Genomic DNA, 27,645 nt, shown 5'->3' on the forward strand with positions numbered 1-27,645 from the left:
GCTTTTTATTTCATCTCCTTTATCACTTTTAACAAATCCTCCACTCTTTATTTTCAACAATAATGGTACTATGCGCATCTACATATGGGCACAAAGGATGTCCTATTTTCTCTCTTCGTTAATTCTAGACAATCCCTAAGTGAGGATTAATTTTATCTACACTCGGTATACATGTATATTTTCTTTCTTCTTTACTTCTCCATTAGTAATGAAACCAGGTAGTTTTGTAAAACCTTTAATTACAGAGAATTTTTTACTGCTGATATTTGTTTTTTAAAGAAAATAAAAAAAAATTATTAGGTTTTCGCCAAAAACTAAAGTAAAACTCCTTAGATAGTATTTAAAACTTCTTAATCTCTTAATTGAAATAAGAACAGCCTTGGCCTTTTCAACTTGTGTTTGTTTATTTTATGCTTTTTATTTATTTGTATAAGTTGTAAATAAAGGCCAATTGAGAAAAATTATAAAATTTTAAAGTGAGAGGGGCTCCCAATGTAACAAAAGAAAATATCCTAAATATGATTCACAAATATATAAATATTAATTAATTATTATTTAATTGATTGAAGCAAATACAATTCAATAAAGTAATTAGTTTAAAAAATATATATTTTAAGTTGGCATGGTTACACTCTACCTTTCGTACAATCATATGGTTGTATTTAGATTTGTTTTATTTTGGTTTTGAGAAGTTTTATTTGGAAATCTAATCTTTTTTAAATTTAAAAGTGAATCATAATTATTGTGGATATCCACAATTGGAAAAAGCTCCAAAATTATTTAATAGTTTTTTAAATTAAATGTGTAATACTTACGTGATATGGCCAGAATGGAAGGCTCGCTCAGTAAATGGACTAACGTTATGAAAGGATGGCAGTACAGATGGTTTGTACTGGATGACAATGCCGGATTATTATCGTACTACACAGTGAGTAAAAAAATGTTCAATAATGTTGTTATATCAATTTAGAAATTAATGAGGTGTATTAAAAAAAAATCGGTTTTCTATTAACCTTGGGCCTGTGCAAATCATGTCGAACTTAAATAGTAAGTTATGTACTGCTAGAGGAGCTGCACTTTGAGAAATCTAAGTTCATGATGTCCTTGATTGGAGTACTGCCTATCGTTAGCTTTAAAAAAAAAAAAAAAAAAAAAAAAAATTGGGTATATAGACCTAAATAAGTTGGCAGGTCCAGGACGGTCGGACTTATGACAGGCTTCAGTCGGGAAACTGTCCAAGTCAAAAATCCAAAAGCTGGTACACTCACTGGCAGTGAATAAATTTAGAAGAAATTACTAAAAGGAAATGTAGGATAGTGAGATTCCCTTACATTCCAAGACACCTTCACCAAAACTTCTCTTAAACTACCCATGTGACTCCTTCATCAAGCTTTTCCGTCCTTTAATAAAAAATCCTGAGTCTAACCTTCACACATCCAAAACAATCCGTTTTAAATGAGTGAATATCATTTCCACTTTCTTACAAACTTCAGACAACGAGACCTGTATGAGTTCCATCTTGCAAATGTGTCTGAAAATCCTGAATAAATTTGTCTGAGAAAAATCCGGTAGACACAACAATTTCTCACGATCTACTTGGGTGGACTCCGAACCAATGTCTTTGCTCCTAAAGAATTGTTACGTGACTCATCTAAACTTTTCCTAATGGAAGTCTTTAAAACCACATGTTTAAAACCAAAATATGATATGCAATAGTCAAAAGTTATCCCCATTTTATGTTGAGTTTTGTTTGTTTTGCTGTATATCAGCATCCTTTCTGTTTCGTTTCTCATTACAATAACTTAATGATGGAATTAGCTTAGAGTTTAGAGATCCTGGATTTGAGTTCTGTTTGCCATTAGATTTCCTCTTCCTGGGAGTCTCCTACAGCTGACTTTCTGGTGACTGACAATCTTGTATGCAACATGGGAACACTAAGAAAATCTGAGGATGCTAATGACCTCAGATATTGATGCGCCTTAAATAAAAACCAATAATACTTGTATTATTGGTTCCATAGTTGAACATAACGCAATAAATTAATACTTCTTTTCAATAATATTATTTTGTCCTGAAAAAAGCTTCAAAATCACTTGCTCAACTAAATGATATGCTGAATCTAAGGTTAGATGGCTCCCTGGATCATGCACATTTTTCTCGCTCATATCCCCCTTTCTAAATGTTTTGAATCATATTTAAGTAGCCCTTGTAAAAGAGAGATTTGCCATCCTCACTCATCATCTTCGTAATTTTAGAAGTGGCGTTATAGCTTTTTTTTATCAGGGTAATAATGCAAAATTCCCTGAATTATGCTCGAGTATTAAAAAAAGACGCGAAAATTTAAAAAAACATTCTTACACAAAATACGTATTTTGTTGTATTGAGGTGTTGCTTTAAAAAATATAACCCTTATGCTACTTTTTAATATCTTTAATTCAATATACAATTTTTCAGTTATTCACTTTCTTCACGTAGCTCTGTCTATAGAAATTCAGAAACATGTAGTAAACTAGCGTGACATTTGGTATGAAAAGCAGAATTAGATTCAGTATTACTGCCTTGGAATTAGGGCATTTGGGCACTAGGACTTGACATGAATGGGCCAGAATGATCGTGAACTGTACCTGGAAATAATAAAAGTGCTAAAGAGTAACTAAATAAAAATAAAAGAATAATAAAAGAGAAAAAGATGCGGAGATCTAGTAAGTGAGTTTGCTGTGGACTAATTTATAGGTCACGTTTTGGGTGAGTGTATTTAGATCACATTCATAGTCTGTCACAGTCCTTAAAAATATTTTTAGTCCATATTTGCATTGTTCTTGACGTTTTACTTACCATTTGGATTATTGTGATGTATTTCTTGATTTTCTGTAACAATCTTAGAACAGTTTTGTTTCCAAAGTTCGCCAACATATAATAAGAATACATCAAGATATGTACTGCGCTGTTCAAGATAATGTAGAATGCAACTAGTGGTACTGCACATAAAAAATAAATGTTAAAAAATAAAAATAAATGTTAAGTGCATTGTAAAAATAAAAAATAAATAAAAGATGGCGTAGAACACTTTTGAATTTTTTGAGGGGTATTCTCTCCGTCCTAATCAGAATCTCTTACCTGAAGCATATTTTGTAGCGTACCACATCAGAAAATAAGTAGACACGTGGTGATATACGTGTAAATTTGAGACTTGCGACTGTTTTTTGCGCAATACAAAAAAAATCTGAAAAATTGTCGCGTCAAAATAAATTTTTACAGTAAAAAGTATGTGTTTGTTGGCGCTAGGCCTAGATTATGCTTACCGTTTCCAAAAATTCCGTGAGCTTTAAGCACATAGTCCACCAGAAATAATAGGCCACCTGTAAAACAGTAGAAAATTGATAGAATTTAAGATAGGAAATTTTTGGAGTTTTTTTGTTCTAGTTTAAGCTTAAACTCCTTGGGGCTCTCCCTTTTTGTATAGCCTCGGAAGTTTGGTTTGGTATTATGGGTTGAGTTTTCTGGTTATTTTCCAATACATACGTAAAGTCGGGCTTTTCCATTTACTGAAATGCTAGTTGGGCTCTCCAGCTGTAGGTACTTTATCGGAGAGATTTTTACTTAATTATTGTGAAAACTATCTTTGTGTTGGGGCTTACTAGTTACAAAGACATAGTAAGGCTCCCAAACATATAAATGAAAGACTCTGGCTAGATATTAAAAAGAACTCCTGATTTCTGAGGTGGCCAATTTTCTCGAGGTCCCAAAATTTGGCGTCTTCCTTGATGGCTTATAAAAAGTTTTCAGGTTGTGACAGTTATTTGTTTTGATGATGGTTGGTAGGCTGCTCTTTAAAGTTCAAAATAGCGGTATAAGGTAAGAGGGACATCCCAGAAGAGAATGAGACTCCTATACTGGCTATTCATGTAATACCTAGGCGTTAAAAGTCCAAAATATAGTTGAATAAGAGTGTTCCTCATTTAGGTATTTTAATGGTGGCCTGAATAACTCATAGGCATTCAAGAGTGAGCAGTAGCTGCGAGATTGCTTGATAGTCCAAAATCTCCTGGATAATGAAAAGTCACCGCATTTTTGGGTCTCTGTGAAGCTCAGGTTTCGAGCCTCATAATTGAAAGGCTTGGTCAAAACAACATTTTCTTATTAAACGAGTATAGTTGGGAGAAGTTTTGAAAAGAGAGCTTATCATGTTTAATTTCTTTTGTCTTTTGTTTTTTTTTCCATTGTCCCAAGACAAAGTAAAAGTTTCTTTATGTTTTACACAGAGGTTGGAGAGAAAAAACTTCAATACCTGATTATTCAACTGTACTTGCTTGCAGGTAAAACCAAGTTCTATCGTACTTCTATCAATCTGTACAAGCTGTAACAAACAGTAATTCACTTTTATTCCATAGAATTTCTTACAATAATACATGAAAAAAAATCCATACTATCATACCTTAAAAACCAAAATGGCGCAAGAGACTATTTGAAATAAATTGTAAATCCTGATTAGGTTCGTCAATTCGTAGGGCTTCTTAAATTTCATAAATTTTGGCCCGATGTATTTGACAAATAATATATATGCTATTATATTAGCTAATACAGCTTTACAGCCCATTATAGGCCAGTCCGACACATAAGAATTAGAAGTTACTAGAAAAAAAAATAATATGTCAGTGGAGCTGGGCTACTGTTTAGGGAACTGATTTAGTAGTTCTTGTTCTTAGGTTTCAAATAAGGATACGTAGAGGACTGATTTAAAGATTTGCGATAGTAATGTTTTTGTTACGAGCATTGGACAATGTCTGAGATGCCAGTGACTATGCTTAGTGTTGGAACTGTATCTAGATATCACTGAACTAGAAGCAAGAATTTGGGCAATGATTCATTAGCCTTATTAGAATATTTCAAAGGCTGATCAGAAGAGAAGCTAGACCTAGGTATTGAATGGATTCAAAGAACGGATGCAACCCACAATGGCATCTAATCCAGCCCAGCGCAAAATAGAAAAATTATAATTAAAAAAAAAAACTGGGTTCCAAGCCTTAAATGTACAAAACTGTAGTAAAAAAAAAAAAGTGACACTCTATACTACTTTGTTACAATTCTGGTTACTTGGGTCTAGATTTAATCTCATTGCTAAACTTTCGCTAAGGATTTGAGCTCATGCATACGTAGGTATTAATTCAGTATTAATTTTTGAAATTTGAGCTATCGCTAACTTTTTACAAAACTTGTCAGGCGTGTTCGAGACTTGCATTACAAGTGAACGCTCAAATTAAAACGCTTTCTAGAGAGTGGAAGAATGAGCTTCCTTTTGATTAACTTTTGCTGAATTTATTCATTCGTAAAACGAATTATTTTCTAACTTTTTTATGAACAAAAATTAAATATTCACTCTACGGATGCGTTCACATAGTTTGAGAATGTTTCCCTACGAGATTAATCTATTTTATTTATACAGGGTGTACACGGAGGAAAGGTCGAAACTTGGGGAGGCGATTCTGGCCATTATTTGAAAAAAAAAAAATCTATATAAACTATGGCTCGATTCTGCTGCTCCGTATTATAGATATTTTTAATTTTATGTTTTTTCAAGGTATGACTACTTTTAGCAAACAGTTGTCTATACGAGTATTTCTCAAACTATTAAAACTGAAGCAATTTCAATCTGCTCATTAGAGATAAGGTTAAATTTCCTTTTAAATAAGCTAATTTATATTTCAAAATAATATCAAGTATTTCACTTTGTGGCCCAAACATAAGAAACAGCAAGTTTCTATTTTTTTCCAAAAACTTCGACTTAATTTTTCTGAAAAATATTATATAAGTTTAAAACGTGCACTATTCATGAAAAACATCTACATACAAACACCTTTCGAAAGGTATACCATGAATAGTGTTTATTTTAAAAATTGATACAGAAATTTCTTATTAATTTGAAAACAAAGGAAGATGCAGCGTCAGCATTATGAAAGGAATCCACCTACCATGAAAATATAATTGATCAGAAACATCAAATCCAGTACCATTTTTTTGCAAACGTGTAATTTGATAATTAATTAATATTAGAACTATATTAGAAACTTGCTGTTTCATATGTTTGGGCAACAAAGTGAAAAGCTTGATTTTATTGAAATATAAATTAGCTTATTTAAAAGGAAATTTAACCTTATTTCGGATGACCTTATTGAAATTACTTTAGGTTTAATAATTTGAGAAATATAGACAACTGTTTGCTAAAAAGTAGTAATGCCTTAAACAAAACAAAAATTAAAAGTATATAGATTTATATTTATATAGATTTTTTTGTTGCAAAAGATGCCCAAAATCACCTCCCGAAGTTTCGACCTCTCCTCCATAGACACCCAGTACAATGCTTTCACTGATTAAATTTTTTATGATTACTTAAGAAAAATTGCAGTTCATGATTGTTTAGCCACATGTAACCATTACCCGTAGTACTAAGATACTTTTTTAGCATTCGTGGTGAGATTTTACTTAATACAGAGTTATCACCAAATTTGAAAACTGATTCCTCCTTGACAAGTATATTAATAGTTTCTTGGGCTGTTCCTAAAATTGTGAGTTTACATTTACCTTCCATATAATTTTCTATGGTGTGTCCAAATTTATTCCAGGTTTCCGCCATCTTTTCTTCCTATTTGACAAGCTATTCACAATGAACTCACAGAAGTGAACAACCCACAGTATGGAAACCCAACACTATAGTGAGGGTACCCTAAAAATAAAGCTGTGCTCTTCAAAATTTTAGCAACGTAAACAGGCTACTTATTTGACAAAACTAATTCCTTGTAATAAATACAAATATTAAGTCAATATATTCATTGACCTGAAAGGTCAATTATTTAATTGACTTTATGGTCATCAAAAAACAAAGGAACCGCATAGTATGCTAATTGCGATGGCTTAGAATTATATGCTAATTTTTATTTTGACCAAACTTATAACGAACAAAATATACGTAAACAAAATCCTACCAAAATAAAAAATCTATTGCTGAGCTAAACACTGCTTTAAGGACTAACGCAGTCTGTACGAATGTTGTCTCAATTCTCGCTCTGATTTGAGGAACATTGACGAGAACTAGAAGCTAAACCGAGAATTTGGTCACACAAAACATGTGACCAGTAGTGCAGAAGAATGTGGTTTGTTACCTTAATATACTAACTATTAAATTCAAACCAAGCTTGAGGGACACTAGCCTTAGCTGAATTTAACTCTGCTATAAGGGCTGTCACAGACTGAATGAAGTCTCAATTTCCGAACACAAAACATGTGATGATTGATTAGTCCAGAGCAGTGTAAGCTCATTAACTTGATAACCTCTACCACTCTATGTTATAGTCCCGAGAGAAGATGATGCGTGGCGTGCGACGTGGTTGTGTCCGATTGCGTGGCGCAGTCATTGGCATTGATGATGAGGATGATTCTACCTTCACCATCACAGTTGACTCCAAGACATTTCACTTCCAGGCACGTGACGGCGATGAACGTGAGAAATGGGTGCGCTGTCTGGAAGATACCATACTACGCCACGTCTACGGTTATAAGAGTGAATCTTCGGTAAGTGTTATGTAGACCATTAATATTAATTTACATAATGTTCTGGCACAAAATATAATTCTAATAAAGCAGGAAGGACGACTATAGTTAACCAGATTCAAAACTTTTGTTGACAGCATTCACTGACAATACAGGACTTTGATAAGAAATTAGCCGAAGCGGATGCTTATCTACAGATACTGATTGATCAGACTAAGGTGAGGATAATTCTTGCTTAAAATTAATCATATTACTTGAATTAAGTTTGCTTTATTTCTTCTTCTCATGTCTGAACAGGCATTAGAAGCAAGGATGGCTTCGTTGGACGCTGACGATAAGCAGAAATGTGAGATTATATGCAACCACGCAAATGTAAGTTAATTTTCATGAAAACCTGACAATCTGTATTAATTTTCCCATAGTACTTCTTATTTTAACCAAACAAGATAGGTCTTAAGGGGTCTAAAGACTTCTTTTTCTAGTGGACTTAGTTCAAACTAATTTAGCCATAAGCATTAATTAACTTCACCCCTTGTAAGTTTAAAGAGTCTGTAAAATGAGATTTGGACACTTTCTCTTTCTAGAACATGTTGGAGCAAATGAAGCATACTATAGTCTTGCTACAAATTGCTAAGGTAATTTAAAGTTAATTAAATATAAGGTTTTAATAGGGGAGGTAAAACTAATAAAATTTGGGAAAAATTAAAATTAATTTGGAATGCCTAGGATCGGTGAAAAATTTGTAAAAATAAGAATACTCTATGCCACAGTAGTTGGGGATGAAGAGCCTGATTAGGATGAGAAGTAAATGAGTATGGTCGAAAATATTTAAAGTAACTCATGCTAAAATCGAGAATAACAGTGTTTTTGCTAATTTTTTGAACTTTCCTTATTGTTTTTTGTTTTGATATCTCCACTCATTTTACTGCCTGCAACAAAATTAAATTCGTGGCACATAGTACCCTAGTAAGCATATCCACGAAAATCGCATACAGAACATTAAACAACAAATAGAAATATTTCAACGGTTACTCAGCCTCAAACACTGAATGAGTTAGCAGTATTTAAAGAAAACAATGAAACAGCATGAGACAAACGTGGATAACGGAAACGAAAATACTGCTTCAGCTTTCCACATCACACTTAACCATAGGTTTTACTCCGCAACCTCAGGATTATAGATAAAGAAAGCAACACACAACGAAAGAAATTATTACGAATGATGCAAAACTACCTACTAAACACATGTTTCTGGTCAATCGGCTTTCGTAAAATTCATATGAGTGAGTTCCTGAGTATTTGTGGGCCTCTGCTCAAAATCCCAGTTTGAGAGGTTCTAAACCGTACGTGAAGAATAAAAATTTCTCTTTGTGAACCTCTTTCTTTCTCACTCTCTCTCCCCCTCTCACTCCCTCTCTCTCTCCCTCTCTCTCACTCGTTACTCGAACGTTCAACGATAGCAGGCAGCAAGAGAGAGGACAAGTAAGTTAAAGTGTGATCCTTAACATCGTCCTTCCCTATCCAGCAGTTGGCTCACGAAGCAATGTTGTAATGGACAATTAATATTGGAAAATAATAAATTTGTGATAAAAATTAATGAAGTTTGCACAGGTAAAATTAATTCAATTATGAAAAATGAAATCAATTAACATTCATTGGTTTAAAATTTTTTATTGTTTAAACTTTGTAAATCTATTTTCATTAATTGAACTAACTTTTTTCTTTCCCTTATTTATTTTTTTTAAATTTTTAGAACACTGCACACCCAGTGAATGGCACCTATCAGCCAATGACTCTGGCAGATACTTCTACTAGTAAACCAATGGATGGTACGTTTTATTTTGTAATGAACTTTTGATTTTCTCACTGTCAGTTTTGATTTCGGTTTAATTGGCTTGTCTGATTTTACGATGAACCTTTTTTTAATTTTAATTTTTGGTGCTCCATTGCAAAGATGCTGTGATATCGTAAGACATATTTCGTTATACTAAGGCTTTCTCATTTGCAGCAACCTCTACCCTGTAGAGAAAATGCAGTGAGATTGAATGGGTTTCCCACTAAGACTTCCGCAATAATCCTTGGTAAAGTAATTCTTTAAACAACTTAACAAAAAAAAATATAGCGAGGACACTTCTAATATTAGGAATGAAAGAATTTCTACCCTGTAAAGATGGAATCAACCATCATAGTGGGTTTTCCGCTAAGACCTTCCTCAAAAACCCACTCCTAGTTACCATTAGTTACTTAAAAAAAGACTGTCCAATTAGCTCTTACTAAGACACTCCAAGGATTAATAATGAAGTAGCGTGTAACAACCTTTGTCTTATTGAGATGTATCAAGACATTAAACGATCACAGTAGGTTTACCACTAATATTCTGGTTTACCACTAATAATCTGGGCCTTATTAGGGCCCTATTTTTCTCATTTGAACGCACTGTATCTTACATCTAGTACGATTAACACTTCCTTTCTAATAGCTTCTTCACCATTATTGAAAACAAACATTTAAAATCTAAAATTGATTTATCTTCAGTTTTGAGTTTGGGATTCCATTTGAAACCTACGTTGGGTTCCAGGGGGGCATTAGAATTCTTTTGTCCACCTAGAAATTCTGCCAGGTTTGTAATATTTATTAATAACATTTAAAAAGCCTCCCATTAAATCCTAGGCCTATCACTTTCTGTACCAATTGAGCCTGGAGTAGAAGTTGGATCTGAATGTCAACCACCTACTGCCACTAAATTTATTCACAGTGAGTTGAATTACTTTTTTATGTGTTATTGTTCTTACTAGGGTGAAAAACAAATCTGGCCATCATTTTCTGCATTTTGAACTTATCTGTGAATGTGCCGGATCAGTGGATCATGTAGAGGAAAATGTGATAATCAGAGGGTGACAGGTTTAGACTGTAAGTTGCCGGGACAAGTTCACAATTCAAATCTTCTTTTAATGAACACTGACATGTTTGACCGTGCGTTTTCTTCTTGAAGGAGTACTATTTTGTCATTACCAAACTCAAATATGGATATATTTCAGCAAAAAGCTCCATGATACCACCTTCATTCGTCTTCGTAGCTTCCAGACATTTAAAGGAGTCTGTTGCCTGAAGAGTCTTATGGTTCTTCACCACTTCCTTCTCAACCACTCATCCGCCATAAGTTAAGCGCCAGGATTTATTTTATGACCCTAGCTGCTAATTCCAATCATATTGCATAGTACCTGAGAATGCTACTTACTCCAAGCTACATTCTACTAAAAAATTATCTGTAAGGACATTGTATTTCGTTCCATGTTACTTTCTAGTATCCAGCATTTTTGAAAAGCCTAACTACAGCGTAGCATTCAGATGCTCTTTTCTGATTATCTTGCCGAACGGCTGCTTGTAATCTATAATTAGGGATTGCAGATTTACATTTTATGGTTTCTCTAGCCAACGAGAAGAGATGGACGGACCATCATCGTTATACGTCCTGTTGTACTGAGCCTTACTGTTATACGCAAAGTGTTTGTGTCCGTCCATTCAAGACGGAAGTTCCTTCTTAAATGTGATAAAGAGCTCTTTGTATGCTTGAGCATTGAGAGTGAGATGGGCAGATTTTCATACACCCTGGTATTATAGCTTTAAGGAAACTTAAAGTATGGCTTATAGGTTTAAAAGCCTACGCAGTCTTTAATCTAGAATGCAGGCTTACTTAGATTTTTTAGTAACATGGCTTTATCAGTTTTTACTCTACGTATGACAAGATAGAAAACGGAAAAAATACTTCCATCCAAGGTCTACAAACAGATATTGGACGCGATTTTCTCCACACAGCAATCCATTCGAGTAATTTCTTCAAGATTTTTATCGATTTCAATTTAACAGTTAAATTATTTTTCTTTTCTTTTTCTTGTAATTAGCACTTAGTGGACATTCACCACTGACCATTCCCGTAGTTGTGCCAGAAACTTCTTATTCAAGTTCCGAAGAAGAGGATTTCTTTGATGCTCATGATTCTAGCGATCCACCATCGCTTTCATCGCCAAATCCAGCGACGAAAGTAGGGTGAGTACGTTTAATTATTATCATTTGTGTGTGTAAAAGAGAGTGTTAGAGAGTCAGATGTCTTAGTGCTATAAAATAAACTAAAAGAAATGTGCCAGCGCGACCCAGTTACTGTAAGTTGCGTGACTACACCGATCATCGTATGGTGCTCAAGCACAGTTGTTAGCCCAATGCTCCACAAGCAATTCCCTAGTCGAATTAAGTGACTATTCCATATAACTCGAATTCAACCTCCAGTGGCACCGGGCTAGGTACATGGAACGGTGACTTGCTTCATGACTTCCAGATTCAGAATGGCCCATGTAATTATTTATTATCAATCTTTTATGAATGTGTAAAGATTAAAATAATTGAGTCCCCATTTTTCTTAGCCACTTTTATTTTACAATTTTCAGTATAATAAAATTATAATCGTAGGACCTAAGATTAAATACATTTTACGCTGCCATCTTAATTGTCTCCCCAAGTTTATAAATTTAAATTTAAATTGAAAATATTGATATAATCTCTCTCTTAAAACTAGGCACAGTTTAGGCGAATTTCAGGTTTCTTATGTTAGTGTGAGCAGAATGTTGCTCTTGCTCTGGTTGTTCTTGTATGTCTGGTTCTTGTTGTTATTAAGTAGTCCTATAGGTATTGTGTCGGTATTGCTCTTTAAAATGAAGAATATTTTCTAACCGATTCTTATACGTGCTGAATTCTTGTTCCCCAAAGTGATCGAATGTTATATTCTTACTTAACATATTTGTTGATGTAGAATTAGCTGCATTTAAATTTCCTGTATGTGTCAGTGGTAGTCGGCTGAGTAATGTTTCCAAAGCTGCAGTTGTACTTATAGGGTTTGTAAAATAATTTACGTATCTTCTTGATTCATTTCTTGTTTATCCTTGAGGCCAATTCTGTTACGTATTTAATATTGAGTTTCATTTATTTAAGAATTTTCCATATAATATTATGTCCATGTGGGTTAATTATGAATTTAAATAAATTCCAAATGCTATTACAAACCATTACTCACAATTGGGCGTCGATAAGTTTACTAGGCTATCTCAGGTTTATTACAGTCCGGTCACTCTTATATTTAAAAAAAAAAAAATCCTAGAAGCGAAGCGATAACTGAGAAAATATATAATATCCCACCATCTTACTTTGTTATGTTGATGAAATTTTATACTATCGCAAATAACTTTTGCTGAGGGCTTTGCGGAAGTTTTTTCCTTGCAAAATTTCAGTTTTTAACTTCAATCCACAGTATGCTTTAGGAGAATATTTTAAAAATCCACATGACACTGCAAACATTCAATAAAAACGACAGTTATGAAGGTAACTCTTCATTGAATAATTATGCAGTAAAGGAACCTCAAATAAGCGTTAAAATAAAATTCTGATGTGAACACTCCCAAAACTATCTCGTTATTTAATTAGTACAGTTATAAAAGTGACAAATTTTCTAATTTTTAAATCTTGGTTCTCTGAGTGCATGCATACATGTAGATTTATTACCTTTATTTTAAAGAAACTTCATTCTAGGACACTTCTGGGGATGGCGAGTAGGCTCTCTACAGCCTCATGATGCCTTCGCCACCGTCTACGACACCTAATTCGGTAGGTGGATATTAAAGAGATCCTGGGACCTCACGTTTCCCACAAAAGCTCCTTATAAAACTTACATAGTGAGCTTATAGTCAAGCATTTTATTACATAGTACTTAAGAACCTGTAGTGATTCCTTTCACGTATAATAAAAATTCGAAATTATAAAAAAACTTGAGAAATTTTTAAGTCTTGCGGATATTCACAACACATTGGTGTCGTTTATTTTCAGTTCTTTCCAGTATGGAATCAACAATTTGAATTTTAATAATGTGGCGTCTTAAATTTATTTAGAGGTTTTTTATATTTCATTTTTGAACTCTGCTGGTCTCATTTTGAATTTTTTTCACATTTTGGTTTGCAAATTTGTTTCTGAAGTCGGTAAATAAACAAAATTGCAGCTACAATTTCGTTTTAATCCCTCATTCATTTCTCAAAACGTTTGAACATGTTTTTGTAAAAAATGTGAATAAAAAATTCCAGGACTGTTTAATTATCTGATGATAATTAAAAATGTTGGGTACAACAGCTGTGAATAGAGTTTGATCGTCTTAAACTGCAAACAAAAGCGTACTGCTAAAAAACACCCAACTTTGGCGATTTTTTCCCATAAAAAATATTTTCAAATTTGTTATTTATCAGCAATTGATATTTGAAAGTGCATTGCTTTCTGTTCTCCTTATTAAGAAAAATTAAAAGTCTCTAATTTTGAAATTCAAAGTGAGGTTCAGTAAAAATTAAAAAACAGATAATTCAAAAAAAAAAAAAAAAAAAAAAAACAATAGTTAAAACCTAATGTTTTAGCCCACAGAATCTATTTTAAACATTAAGAAATAAATTTAGAACTATTTAAAGTAAACTGTTGCAGTATTGAACCTCAAAGTAATTTTTTACTTTAGTAATATTTAGAGAACATTCCACATATTCTACTTTTATTAACCACATTTCAGGGGGGGCGGTCAAAAATTAAATTAGAACATTTAAATTGGTCTTGATATTCTAAGCAATTTTTAGTTTTAATATTTTTATTTTTTAACCTAATTTGCTTTTTCGATTTTATTAAGATTAATTTAAATTAGTAAATTTACAAATAACGTACGTAATTTTTTTAAATAGGTCAATACTGTTTATAACCTTTTCAGTTTGGTTATACCCTACTCCGCTGCTTGTGTTGCAATGGATTCTGGGTTCTGTTTGTTCATCACAGTGGATGCCCCATTTGTGCGTTAACTCAGAGGAATTGCGAATTAACTTGAAAAAATAATTAAATTAATTTTGAGTTTCAAATATGCCGTCAATTAAATAATGGAAAATTAAATAAACGGTCGCAACCTGGGATTAGATATAATCATAGTTTTGCAGCGAGTGAGCAAATTCGTCATGGATTGTGTTTAATCTGGTTTACTCATCTTATAGTTTATTTACTTCATTTATTTATTTTTATATATATATATATATTTATTTATTGACGTGCTTTGGCCCCTCGCCAACTCCCTTATTGTTTTTATGTACTAAAATTCTAACGATATGTTAAGGATTTTAGCCTCAAAATGGACAAGTCTCAGTCGTAGAGACTCAGTGAGGTAAAGTTGTACTTTTTAAATTTTTATGCATGCCTATCTTAAGTCTCATTGACATGAAAGAAAAGCCCGAGCGTAGTTTTTCTTACAATCGAAAAGTGGTTTTATTTACTCATCCAATTTGCTTTTTGCTGCAGATATAGGCTATTGTTGTATAAAACTTGACCTCATCTGTGAGTCAACAATTCCTTCCCTTCCCATCCCAAGTGCCAGGACTGGACTGTAAGATAGGCCAGGGAGCTTCCATTACTGAGCATGTTACTTTTACGGTCTTGCCTTATCTCCTTCGAGTACTCTTTCTAGAAGACTAAAGAGGAATACATTTCACCCTATAAAGGAATGAACGCTGTGAAGGTAAGGACACTGTTGGTTGACTCAACCAACCTTTTACATTTGGAAGGTCTTAAAACAACAAGCCGATGCTCAAAATATGGAATGACATGCATGGTCGACACTGTAACCCATTTTATGTCACTTTAAGTGATCCAACTTTAAGATTGTTTCACATTCAAAGAACCATAATAACTTTTTTTTGGTGCTTTTTTCTGTGTAATAATTGTAATCATTCTAAAGTGAAAGATTAGTTCATTACAATCCATCACGGAGATATCAGGTTCAAGTCCACCTACCTGCCAATAGATTTTTTCTTCCCAGGAGTCTCTTATTTGCTCACTCTCGTGTTATGTTGTTAATAATTTAGTTAGTTACTTTTGCTTGAGACATTTTTTAAGGGAATTTATTTTAACTGTAGGCCTAGGGGGGGATGAAGATAAACATCCCTCTACATGCCTTTTATTTATGGTACGATTCTAATTGTGTGATTGAAATGCCAACCAAAATTTTCCCAAGTGGAAAGAATATTTTTCCTCGGGAAGTGCTTCTATAAAGGTACGGCTTTTCTTACTTTTCTGTAATTTTCTACGCAGTTACTCTAAAAACGTTGTTTGAACTTGGAAGTTACGAATGAATGACTTTTGGCTTGATAAATTAATTCAAGTGGGATGCTGGAAGTGCTTTCTTCAGGATATCTTTGTATTATAGTGATAATGAATAGTATTGAAACCATGGAATTCTTCATTAATGCACTGCATGCCTTAGAATTGGGTTTATTTTTTCATTAATTTTGAATGAAATTAGAAAGTTTTGATTGTTCTGACAGTACTCGTTTTGCCAAGTTCACCTTTTAAAGATACCGTTCTCATTCTTCGGTTAGAATTGTTAATTTAATTAATTTTATTTTGTATTGTGCTTTTGAGAGGTTAAGGATTGTTTGCTAGGTGTTCTCTAAACACAGAACAAACTCCTTTGGCCGCGAAATCTTTCCATCTTTTAATTAAATTTATCATACGTATCCCACTAGATATGGTGAAACTAATTAATAATGAGGTCAGGAATAATTAAATTAATAGGCCAGCAATCGCCTCGGCATCATATGCAGTTTTCAGTCATTAATTTATTTCAACCAAAAATAAAAGATTTCATACATAACAGGCGGTCTCTATGTGAGGCAAAATCTGTTCGTGAGTACAAACTGCAATCCTGGACAATCCCAGTCAAGGGATCTGTGTACAATGTACCAGTTTGATTGAGGATCTTCCTACGTAAATTGTTATTTTTCGACTAGAAAAACAAGATCTGGAAAGGAATTAGCTAGCTACGAGTATATGGTTAGGGTTCCCATGCGGAGATTCCGGGTTCGAATCCATCTCCCTTAGATTTTCTCTTCCTTGAAGCTTCTTTTAGCTCACTTTCCGGTGGTGGACAGTGTTGTTTGTAACGAGAGATCCGCACTCCGGAGGCCGGCAGTTTCGACCCTGCCATGGACTACCTGATATTGACTTAATGGAATCGCTTACCATTCGAAGATTGATTAAGAAAATAAACAAATAAGTAAATGAGAATAATGATCTGAGGTTTAATGAAGATCATTTTAAACTAGGAGATTTCAAGTTCTCGCCCATAAGACCCAGATTTCGTCGATGTTCCTTTTATAATTTACTCAAATATATAAACGGGTAGTTCTAGCTAAGTTTTTTTTTCGACTCCGAATAGGGTTACCTGAAATTCTTACTCATCATTGACGAATAATTTTTATCCAGCTGAAAATCTATTTCTATCGTATTTATTAAAAATATAATATCCTACTGCAAAGTTAACCATAGTTTTATAATCATCAGAAATAAGCTAAGATGTCTGGTAGCAATTTCGTTATTGGATCGCGTGGAAGTTCAGGAGCAGTAACCAGTATAGTAATATGAAATTATTCTGTTAAAGAAACAGAAAGGATTCCATAATATTTTTAGTGTGTGAAAATTGAACTTTGATTTGGATCTCTAAAAATGGTTCAAATGTTAAACATGGCAACCTACAACATATTTTGTATGTAGGTCAACGTTTTATGGCCCCCATACAAAAAAGGTTGTGCCACTTTTGTTCGGTTAGGACCTTTCTTGTTGAATAATGCCCAGTAATATCAGTTCTGGTTGAAAATTTGTCAAAATTGTATAAGAAATGATTACTGCAAGACAGAATTGTAGAAAAGTTACACTTTTTTCCCCACAGTATGGTGGTTTTCACCGTCTCTTTGGACACTTCTTAATTAGGAACCAAGTGGACGTGTACTTGTGTTTGGTTGGTTTAAGAGGATTTGTCAAGCAGGGGCCTTGTAGGGGCGCCTTGTTGGAGGGAAAGTTTATGTGCCACCATCCTAAATTTAATTTTTACTTTCTATAATCTGGAGTTGACAGCTATTTTTATAGACAGTACCAGTTCTTATTTAGTGGTAATAACATGTGCTAGTGAGCTCAGTACTTTCAGTCTTTTTGCCTTTGGATGTTTTTACTCGATATCCATACAGCCTCATCAACACTACACTTCAATTTATTTTGTGCCGTAGCTTACAGTTGCCTACAACATGAAATGATGTGTTTGTATAATAGCTACTAAATATGAATAGTTTACCTGCTAAGTATGGTCTTTATTACAGGTTCTTTTTCTCTCGTTATTACAGAAGTACTTTGTATGAACGACCCTTATATTCCCACTCTTAATATTTTTGAACTAATATATTATATATATATATATATATATATTTTCTTTTTTTCAGAGAAAGTTTCGACGTAGAAGAACCGGATCGAAATGTCTCGGACGAGTTGAATGGTCAGAAAACTGGCCGTGTTGTGCCCACATATCTTAGGCCAGATGGATCTCTGGATTATGACCGTGAGGGCTTAGGATTTTCTAGATCTCTGAATTAATTCTGTAAAATAAATTTATAGTTATTCATATATTTATTTATTTTTCAGAATTATATGAAGATTGTGAGGAAACGAATAGTGAGTGGTGCTTTTTAAAACTATAGAATAATGCTAAAGCTGGAGGCGGTGAATAAGCCTAGGTTTATTATAGAAGCTTAGTCTTGAACGAATAATCTCTTCTAATCCTTCATCTGAGATTAGACTAGAGTCTTAAACTAAGAAATCATATTTGCTTTCGAATAATCCTAGGCTTAGCATAATATGTGTATTAGAATTTTCTGGTAGTTTTCTTTTCATTGTTGTCTTTAGATTTGTCTAGAGTCTATGCTTACAGCTGGACAAGCACAAGCACAGTTTTAAGCTAATTTTATGCTTTTAAATTTTGGACGTAGAGTTAACGTGCCAGCCAACGCTTAATGTTTATGATTTCCACAGTTTCAATGGAAAGTCAAGGTTCTGTTGTTACCCATTTATTATCTCAAGTGAAAATTGGGATGGATCTAACCAAAGTGGTGTTGCCTACTTTTATCCTAGAAAGGCGATCCTTGCTGGAGATGTATGCTGACTATTTTGCTCATCCTGATATGTTTGTAAGGTAAGTTTGTTCATTGAGGTTTCCTGCTGCTTTCCTGCAGTGAGATTGTGTCGCAGGCATACAGTTAACTAAACCTGATTCGGATTTTTTTTTTTTTTTTTTTTTAGAATTGCGGATCAACCAACAGAACGGGAGCGTATGGTCCAAGTAGTGCAGTGGTATCTTTGCTCGTATCATGCAGGACGTAAGAGTACTGTTGCTAAGAAACCTTATAATCCGATCTTAGGAGAGATCTTCCAATGTTATTGGGATTTAAACCGTACAGACATTGGCGTTGAAGAGACAGAACAACAGTCGCTGATTGCTGACGGACCAGTGCCTTGGTGTCATGGCAATCAGTTGACCTTCATTGCTGAACAAGTTTCACATCATCCGCCAAGTAAGTTTTCCGAAAATCGTTTTCTGCCAAGCTGTGGTGACTATTCTTCTCTAATAATAGAAACTTTCTAGTTTCAGCGTTCTATGCGGAACACTACAATAAGCGGATAAGCTTCAACGCGCACGTCTGGACTAAATCCAAATTCCTAGGCTTATCGATTGGTGTGCATAATATCGGCTGTGGAATCATCGACGTCATAGACCACAATGAGCAATATGTAGTTACATTTCCAAATGGATATGGAAGGTAACGTTTTGCATTTGAATCCATTTTTATTTTTCTAGAGTTATTTTTTTTACTAGATAATCGCTTTAATCCTTATTTTAAATTGCAGATCCATATTAACAGTTCCATGGATTGAACTAGGAGGCACTGTGACCATTAATTGTGAAAAGACTGGATATAAGGCTGTATTGGAATTCCTTACTAAGCCATTTTATGGTGGCAAGAAGCATAGGATTACTGGAGAGATTTATGGCCCTAGTGATAAAAAACCATTTTTAAACATTAATGGAGAATGGAATGGTGTTATGGAAGCTAAATGGGCTGATGGGGTATGTACTTTCAGGCTATGGTATATATTTGAATGGAAGCCCCAAGGAACGCCATAGGTTCTTGACAGAATATCTGCTATCCCTATTAAGTAGTCAGCGCTGACCTTCATTAATGGCAGTCAGAGTACTGACACCTAAAAAAAATAGGTTTGCTGTTTCTTGCCTTGCAATTATAAGCTGCCCTCACCTTCAGGTATTGTACTGGCCAAATTTGAGAATGAAGTCAGGTTTGTAGGCAGGATATCTGCCAGCTCTAGTAAGACGCCCCTGGGCTTCTAGACCAGCTCTAAATTGATTCCCTTTCAGAGCAGATGTTTAGTCCAAATTCAGCGTTCAATCTAGGTCTTGAGATTCTTCCAATTCTGAGACCTTCATTGCCTCCAGATTAGTCTTTCAAGCCTGGGTTACGAGCAGGAATCTCCAACACGTCCGGTAAACTCATCCAAAAATAGTCATGCCACCCGAAACTAAGTATCTTAAACTTCTTCTTTTCTCACAGATGACTATAAGCTACTCATTTTCCATTTTCTAGAAAAGTGAGCAATTCGCTAACATTAACAATTTGGAAATTATCCGCAAAAATGTCCGTCCAATTGAGAATCAAGAGGAAAATGAATCCAGAAAATTATGGAGAGAAGTTACAGCTGGACTCAGGTGAGTATTTTAACTTGATCCTTCATTTTAACCCTTAACCTAGGTGTTACATTAATTTCGGCCAGTAAAAGTAAATAAACCCACTTCTGCAGCACTATTTATTGTATCATTTTTATTTTTTGTAGTAAAAATCTCATGTCAGATGCCTTGTCGAGAAGTTAGCAAGTTTGCAGGCTGGCGGCCTATTGAAGTTAAACGTCTTCTTTTTACTTTATTCATATACTGGAGATGGCCAGCAAACCGTGTCTTTAGATATTGTGCCATCGAATTACTTGTAATCTCAGCACACTTGAAATAATTAGCAATTTTAAAATAGTTAGGTTGTGAAGACTTGGAAAAACAAAAAATATGAAATATAAATATCTTCCGAACGAAAGATTTTCGAAACAATTTTTAAGGCATTTTTGTTGCACATGAACTGTAGAATTGATTCCCAGAGCCAATTAGAAACCGAGAAATCCATTGAACAGAGACAAATTCACTAATAAAATATACGGTGACTCTGAATATCATGACGTATAATGCTCTGGGTTCATAACTACAAGCAACTTCCTGTGGTTAAAAAAACTGCCATTTCTTTTTGTTTTGTACATTCATTAGTATAGAAATAATTGCGGTGTTTTTCACTATGGACTTTGTTCCAGGCTTAATAATGTATCGCATGCATCGAACGCTAAGTGCGCTTTGGAACACAAACAGAGAATGGAAGCTCAACAGCGCAAAGAATTGGGCATTCCTTGGGAGACTAAGGTACTATATTAATGTTTAGCAACATTGGATTTTCTTGTTTAATTTAACCAAACTTCTTCAGATCTAAATTATTCTATTTCAACGTTACGCTTGTCCGTGCAGTTTTTGACGATCAAACTTTTTATAACTGCCCTGCTGGACAGTTTTAATAATGAAGGCGTACTTTAACGGCTACGTGTTAGTTAAAGCAATACTAGCACCAATAGCCATGAGTACGCATATTTGTATATGTATAGTATTTAGTACATATTTTTTATTTTTTTAATGCTCTCGTTTCTCCAATAACACATTTGTTACGACTTGTTAATAGTTAGTGGAATAAATATCACAGAATAAGTTTATGTTTTCTTTAAAAAGTTTTTGCAATCCGCATAAATTATGAAATTATAAATTTTCGGTATTATTTTTAATTATCACTAAGTTCCTTTTTTTCAAGAATAATGTTAATTAAATATTTATTCTGAGAGAATCGTAAAGCTAAGTATTGTGGAAGTGCTAAAATTTAATTTGCAAAGGTAACAGATATCTTCAGGGATAATTACAAAACGGTCGCCCTAACTGTACACAATATAATTTTTCTCCGAGGCTATTCCAAGCTGACTTACTGCTTCAAATGGAGCATTGTATAATTTTTGTGTACTTGCTGCTAAATGACCATCTCTCTACTATCTCTAGGTCTCCTTAATCAAATTAAATTTCAGAACTTTCAACAGTAAATTTTTAAATTTTACCGTGAGACCCACACCTTTCTGCACCAACGCCAGCTGAAATCCCACTAAATGAAGTAATCTTTCATTTAGGATACCCAATTAAATTTCCTAATATTACTCGAAGATTCATGTAATAAAAGCAGTTTATTGCAACCTACTTTGGCCAATCTGTTATCGAGCGTATTTAAAACTGGGATCTACAAATTCAAAACTCTTTTAAATTTCAATTTAACTCGAAAGATTTCGTTAAACCATATAGATAGCAGTATTGTATGGCCGGTAAATAGAAGATTTTATACATTTAGTTCGGACCGTCTCTATCTGTTCTGTAAATCTAAAGGTCAAGATTTCGCTTCCATTAAAAAATAAAATAAATAAATAAGCAATTGTTGGAATCGAAAAGTTTTTTTATTCATTACCAAGCGGAAATCTTAGGCTTTGCCATTCATTATAGATTTCACAACTCTTCGCAATCATCGCTTTGGATATCATATCCTTAACTGTGAGACCAATGGTACCTGAACCCGAAAGTAAAATACTTAAGAAATAAGAAAGAATTTGAGTTAAAGATTAATCTAAAATTGTTTCTACAAAATTGTTGCTTTTTGGAAAATAGTCCATTTTTTTGCTATTACAATTATAGGCATGTAACATGGAAGGCGTTACTTTCGGTTGTGAATACTCTCGAATTTGTCCCAGTTTGAAAAAATAATATTATCAAATGTTAGTTAATGGGAAACTTTAGACTATAATAACTATTTAGTTATGTTTACATTTTGAGGCCAGAATACAATGAATTTCAATGAAATTAAATTAGCTATACGACTAATTTAATAGAAAGTTTAGCCCAATAAGTTGCGTGGTCACATTTAAGTTTTGAAAGAAGGATTCAACAACCACAAATGAAAATTATTCTGCATACGTTTGTAGATATATGTTATTGCTATAGTCAACAAATGTTTTAATGATCGTACCCAAATGTTTCTTTCAAAAATATTGGGATTCAGGCGAATAAAAAGGCTCCATTTAATATACATATATTAAATATTATTTTACATCCCTTTGTTAATTTAATTTTTTTCAAAGCCTAAGAACAATGCATGATTTCTTATTTTGAAATACAAAACAAGAAAATGAAAATTATACAAATGATATAAAACATTGGCTTCTTATGGTATTTTATTCGATAGAACCTCAATATTGTTAAGCATATCTATAGTTAAGTCATTTTTAGCCTGTTACAAAGCCAAGGCTTAGTTATGCCCTGTTTTTTCTGTTTCAGCTGTTCCAGCTGGATGCTGATGACAATTGGACATATATTAAGCCATTAGCTGATCGTTTAAGCAATACCTCAAGAGTAAATCGGTAGAATGTGTTATTTCTTACAGAGAAGGGTCCGGGTTGTAATTTATTTGGGGGGGGGGATTTAGGAAGATGAATAAACTCAAAATAAAAAGATAGAATAATTTTCCCTCTAAAATATATGTATAATTTGTATTTTGTATATCTTTTTTCAATTTTATATATGTTTTTATGTATAATTTGTTTTTATCGGAGTGTTGGCAATACAATAAATTTGGGGGTAAGCTCCTTTGAGTTTTGAAGCTTCGGTTTCCTTTTCCGGAGTTTATATAAGTAGTATATATTATATATATATATATATTGCTATATTTTTAGTATTTTATAAAACGATCGTGGCTTAGTGCCTAATTTGAAGAATGCTAAAGTTCTCACTTTGGGGATTTGATACCTAAACCTTCTTAAGTGCACTGAGGTCGGTTTAAGATCATTGTGCAAAGGTTGTACTAAGGAGTGGTCCCACCTTTGGAGACTCCAGAACGGGGGGCTCATATGCAGGTTTTCCCTCCGTAAGCTAGCCTTATAAAGTCCCCCCTGAATAACTCCCAGAGATCTGTTATTGTTGAACCTAATAGCACTTTTTCTCTCCAAAAGGATATGTCGTTTACATCTCTCAAAAAAATTGTGTACTGAACCCAAACCCATGTAAGTCTTTTAATCATCCCACAAAATGGTGTACAATGAGGCTCCTTAGTGAAAGGTTGCTTAGTAGACATTCAAAATCAGCAGATCCTGGTCTTGAGAAGCCCATATGCTTTTTTTGAACCCATCCCATAGCGAGGCTGTGAAAGCTAATTATTCTCACGTAGATAAAACTCATCGCCCAATGCGATGAGGTCCATATCTCAGATATACTATTGTAGAACCCATGTCGTATAAAGTCATGTTTTAGAAGGATGTGGGGTGGTATCGCATCATTATGGGGGGATACAGAGCAAAGTGCTTCAGAAATGTCTCTCCTTATATTGTAGATTTATTGGGAACCCTTTGAAATTCTTCAGTAAATCTTTTGGACGGGATGATCATAGATGGTTTCTTTTTTGGAATAATGTGAACCTATTTTGCAGTGTCCACATGAAGATGTCATCTCAAACAGCCTTTAAGAGTGCCTCCTACCTACATAGCGTTGTCTGTAGAACCTAACACTGGTTTTCCTCTCAACCACATTTCTAGCACCGTTCAAAATTTCAAGATATAGTCCATTGAAAATGCCGTGGGTATCTTCCATATCTTTAAAACCAAATCAATTTTATCTATATGTAGGATACTTTTCAAAGTAGAAGCTTCTTGCTCCCAAATTAAGACCCTTGTAGGACTCTCAGAAAATCCTGCCATTTAAGGGGCTACAAAAACATCACAAAAAAGAACCCCTATAAATTATATATATATATTTATAATTCATATATTTTTTTTTTAATTCATATATTTTGGGAAAACTACTCTGGAAGTTTCATTTTGAAAATCCTTCATAATTTATTGTTTTAAAACCAAAGCTTTATAATTTAGTAATATCTAAGGGTCTCTCCCTTTTTGGAAATAAAACAAAAACAAAAAATTGCAAATATACATTGTAAATAAACTTATGCAGTATGCTAAGTTGTAATTACCAAATAAATTGTACATATAATATTACCTAATTATTATTATTATCTTTATAATTATTATTATTCATATCATTCCTTCTGATATAAATAAAAACACTTACTAAGATATAAATTTTTACGGCTTGTGCCTTATGTGGAGCATATTTCATTGAATGCTGTAGTTGTGTTAAGAGTAAACAAATTATATTAAATAATCTGTTAAATTTGAATGAAAACTCTTTTAACAGATTTGGATAACAGCTCATAAGATTTTTAAATATTAAAGCAAGAGTACCCAATATTTTTAAATTTTAGAAAAGTGCTGTTTGTAAATACCGTAGTCCCAGAGTTGGCTTGAGCTCAGCAGCTAGTAAACTCAACCAATTTGAGGAACATTGCTTAGAGATGGACTACTTTTAAGTGTTCTGGTCTCGTTTCTTTCTCTCAGAAGGTATAGCCATGTGCTGTAGTATTTCAGTACATTGTGGGCTAACAAACTTAATTTCCTCTATTAAATTAAAACATTTTCCACGGGAAATGCCATCACTTACTGTAGTCCAGAGGATCTATTAGTGACTAATAAACTCAGCCAGTTTAAGGATCTAAAGCAGACTAACTTTATAAAGGCGTCATAGGCTCTAATATGTCAAGTCTCACATAAATCACTCAATTGGCAGCCTATACTACAGGCTGCTCTAGTAAATGAAAAAATGTCGAAATTGCTTTCACAGATGGTATGCATGTAAGTAGTATGATTCAGTTTTTGACAATTATTAACAAGGATATCTATAGCTTCATTCCTGTAGGTCTACAATTACCCATCATTCGCTGAGTCTTTTTTTTCTAGACTTCAGCTTGTTATGAATGAGAAGAGCTTGCAGTTGGTCTCTTAAAAAAGAAAAATTTCTGAAAACTCAGTTTTTGCCCATTTAATGCAACGTTTTTCTCGAAATCAATTTTAGTTGCGCTGTTGCAAAGAAAATGCACTTGTTTGCGCTTTATTTCAAAGAAAAATTGGGAATTTAATCTTTTATAAGAAATGAAAAAATGTCGAAATTGCTTTCACAGATGGTATGCATGTAAGTAGTATGATTCAGTTTTTGACAATCAGCCCTTAATCAACTATTAGATAGTTTTAATATTCTCATTGTTAACTGGGAATGTAGCCTACTCTATTTGGGCATTGTTGAATTATTCGCACCAGGCACTTTGATAGCAGGTTATTAAGCGATAAACCTTATAGCTTCAGCGGTTCTGTCAACTTGGCTAGAAAGGTCTGTAAAGCTCCTTAGCAATGAATATAAATTGGTTTCGTGACCTTAAATTATTAAATTAAAGATTCAAAATTGGCGAGGAATCGGTCAAATAAAAACAATAACTCGTCTTTTTGCCAACGTTTCGACAAATATATTGTCTTCTTCAGGGCGTGGCTATGCGGGTTGGTTGAGTTACAGAAAACTGTAAGTAAAAGACGAGTTGTTTTTATTTGACCGATTCTTCGCCAATTTTTCACCAGATTAATTCCTAAACTTTCTTTCCGCTGGATGATGTACGGCTGCAGTAAACAATAAAAAGTTTGGTGACCTAGTTTTTACACAAAGTCACAAAGTTGGTATACTATCAGTTAGATCCTCGACAGTATAACCAACCGGATATAAAGCTTTGTATCCAATCTTTTGGTAAGGTCATTGAAATTCCCCATCATAATTTGGCAGGCCACCATTTTCCAGTAAAAATTCCAAATTTGGCTGATTTCCTAGTGGATTGTGAACGAAAGATGTCTAGCTTGCGCACTCAAGGGCTGTCGACGTGAATGTGGTATTTATAGCAGCACTAGGTAATTATATAAATAAAATATATAGAGAGTCTAAAATTAGTAAATTGCTTTAATAGGTCTTAGATCAGAGCCATAGTGTGTGCTTTTAAAACGTTAAGGTATACATATTTTGTTCCATTATTAGTAGCGCCTCCATTGATAGGAAGTGGTAATTGGTGATTTTTGGACTTTCCCAAGGACCCATGGTTTTGAGCGCCTGATAATTAAGGTGCTTCTCAGATAATTTGTAGGTTTATGTTGCTAGGATATTGTAGAACATCTTGGCTGGCTTGCTAGGGAAGATAAAGCTGCACCCTATCTTGGAGATGTGTGCTGAAAGTTAAGGCAATCCTTAGCAAGCTATTCGTATCATTTAAGAATGTCCAAACAATTCAAATAAGAACTCCAACTATCCTCAGAAACCCAGTGACATCCCAAAAAATTTCAGAGCTGTAACAAAAATTGCTTAAACAGTTTAATGAGACAAGACAAGAAGTAACGACTCTTTTGAAAGAAAATTTCTGAGATGATACAAGTACACCAAGATAATTCAGTGTCTCTAGTTAAGAAGTGCTAGTTTAGTTCTTTTGACCTCCTCAAAAGCACCTCAAGAAAATTTCATGATTAGATAACAGTGCTTAATGAGGGTTCAGTTTGTCAAGATAAGAATTGCATCCCTAGGCGCCATGTGTCTTCAAATTTCAGAGTTCCAAATTGCCTCTAAAATTTAATGTAAAAACCACAATGGCTCTGAAAATTTTTAGAATAATGTATTTGTAAAATTTCCAAAAAAATTTATTGTATAAACAGAACAAAAGCGCAAGATTTTAATTCAAATTTTAAAATTGTCAAAAAAGGTAAATTTTTGAATTTCAAGTTTTCGGAATTACAAAAAGATTTGGTTACTAGTTTTCAGAGTGGAAAGTTAAACCAAAAATCTAAAATAAAAATTAAATAAACTAATATTAGATTAATATTATTAATTTCATATTTGTTTTTTTTGTTTTGCCCCATCTAAAAATTTTAAAATCTAAACATTTTTAGCTATTAATTGTAGTAGATCTATATTTCATAAATATGGCGAGTTGATTGTACAAAGTGAGGCAGTTTGTATGACACTACTTTAATAATGACTTCAAAAACTAAAACGCCGCCTGTTGAAGTTAATAGAAGAGGACGTAGGCTCTCTTTTTCACGTACTGCTAAGCTTGATTCAGACCTTTT

General features: G+C 33.6%; 2 protein-coding genes across 6 annotated transcripts; one reads left to right on the plus strand and one right to left on the minus strand.

Annotated features, from left to right (window-relative positions):
- The first annotated feature begins 636 nt into the window (after positions 1-636).
- LOC141461838 (oxysterol-binding protein-related protein 9) lies at positions 637-27,409 on the plus strand. 5 transcript variants are annotated; one of them, XM_074143224.1, is made up of 18 exons: positions 637-928; positions 4,263-4,316; positions 7,348-7,566; positions 7,683-7,763; positions 7,843-7,917; positions 8,130-8,180; positions 9,299-9,374; positions 10,216-10,299; positions 11,448-11,592; positions 17,871-17,986; positions 18,070-18,099; positions 18,457-18,616; positions 18,724-18,995; positions 19,067-19,241; positions 19,330-19,549; positions 20,082-20,203; positions 20,848-20,953; positions 22,946-27,409. In XM_074143224.1, exons 3-18 carry the CDS (start codon positions 7,360-7,362, stop codon positions 23,030-23,032), a joined length of 2,007 nt encoding a protein of 668 aa, XP_073999325.1. In that variant the 5' UTR covers positions 637-928; positions 4,263-4,316; positions 7,348-7,359; the 3' UTR covers positions 23,033-27,409. The 5 variants fall into 5 exon arrangements, with proteins under 5 accessions (XP_073999325.1, XP_073999323.1, XP_073999322.1 ...); XM_074143221.1 differs by lacking the exon at positions 4,263-4,316 and having other exon boundaries at positions 638-928; XM_074143222.1 differs by lacking the exons at positions 4,263-4,316; positions 8,130-8,180.
- On the minus strand, positions 2,386-6,783 carry LOC141461840 (very long chain fatty acid elongase AAEL008004). Its single transcript, XM_074143230.1, has 7 exons — positions 6,580-6,783; positions 4,436-4,632; positions 4,289-4,357; positions 3,303-3,359; positions 3,118-3,223; positions 2,836-2,978; positions 2,386-2,624 (listed from the first exon to the last, which is right to left on the minus strand). Exons 1-7 carry the CDS (start codon positions 6,629-6,631, stop codon positions 2,451-2,453), a joined length of 798 nt encoding a protein of 265 aa, XP_073999331.1. The 5' UTR covers positions 6,632-6,783; the 3' UTR covers positions 2,386-2,450.
- Positions 27,410-27,645: the final 236 nt, after the last annotated feature.

Source organism: Rhodnius prolixus, unplaced genomic scaffold (assembly GCF_049639745.1).
Source record: "Rhodnius prolixus isolate KJV_2025 unplaced genomic scaffold, Rpr scaffold_12, whole genome shotgun sequence".
Classification (NCBI taxonomy): Eukaryota; Metazoa; Arthropoda; class Insecta; order Hemiptera; family Reduviidae; genus Rhodnius; species Rhodnius prolixus.

Excerpts from the sequence above, each read along its gene's own strand:
- LOC141461838 (XM_074143221.1), top strand. The coding sequence starts at position 821 with ATGGCCAGAATGGAAGGCTCGCTCAGTAAATGGACTAACGTTATGAAA. Across the intron at positions 20,204-20,847 it reads GAAGTTACAGCTGGACTCAG|GCTTAATAATGTATCGCATG; the intron begins GTGAGTATTTTA and ends ACTTTGTTCCAG. Across the intron at positions 20,954-22,945 it reads GCATTCCTTGGGAGACTAAG|CTGTTCCAGCTGGATGCTGA; the intron begins GTACTATATTAA and ends TTTCTGTTTCAG.
- LOC141461840 (XM_074143230.1), bottom strand. The coding sequence starts at position 6,631 with ATGGCGGAAACCTGGAATAAATTTGGACACACCATAGAAAATTATATG. Across the intron at positions 4,358-4,435 it reads GCGCCATTTTGGTTTTTAAG|CTTGTACAGATTGATAGAAG; the intron begins GTATGATAGTAT and ends TGTTTGTTACAG. Across the intron at positions 3,224-3,302 it reads TCACGGAATTTTTGGAAACG|ATTTTTTTTGTATTGCGCAA; the intron begins GTAAGCATAATC and ends ACAATTTTTCAG.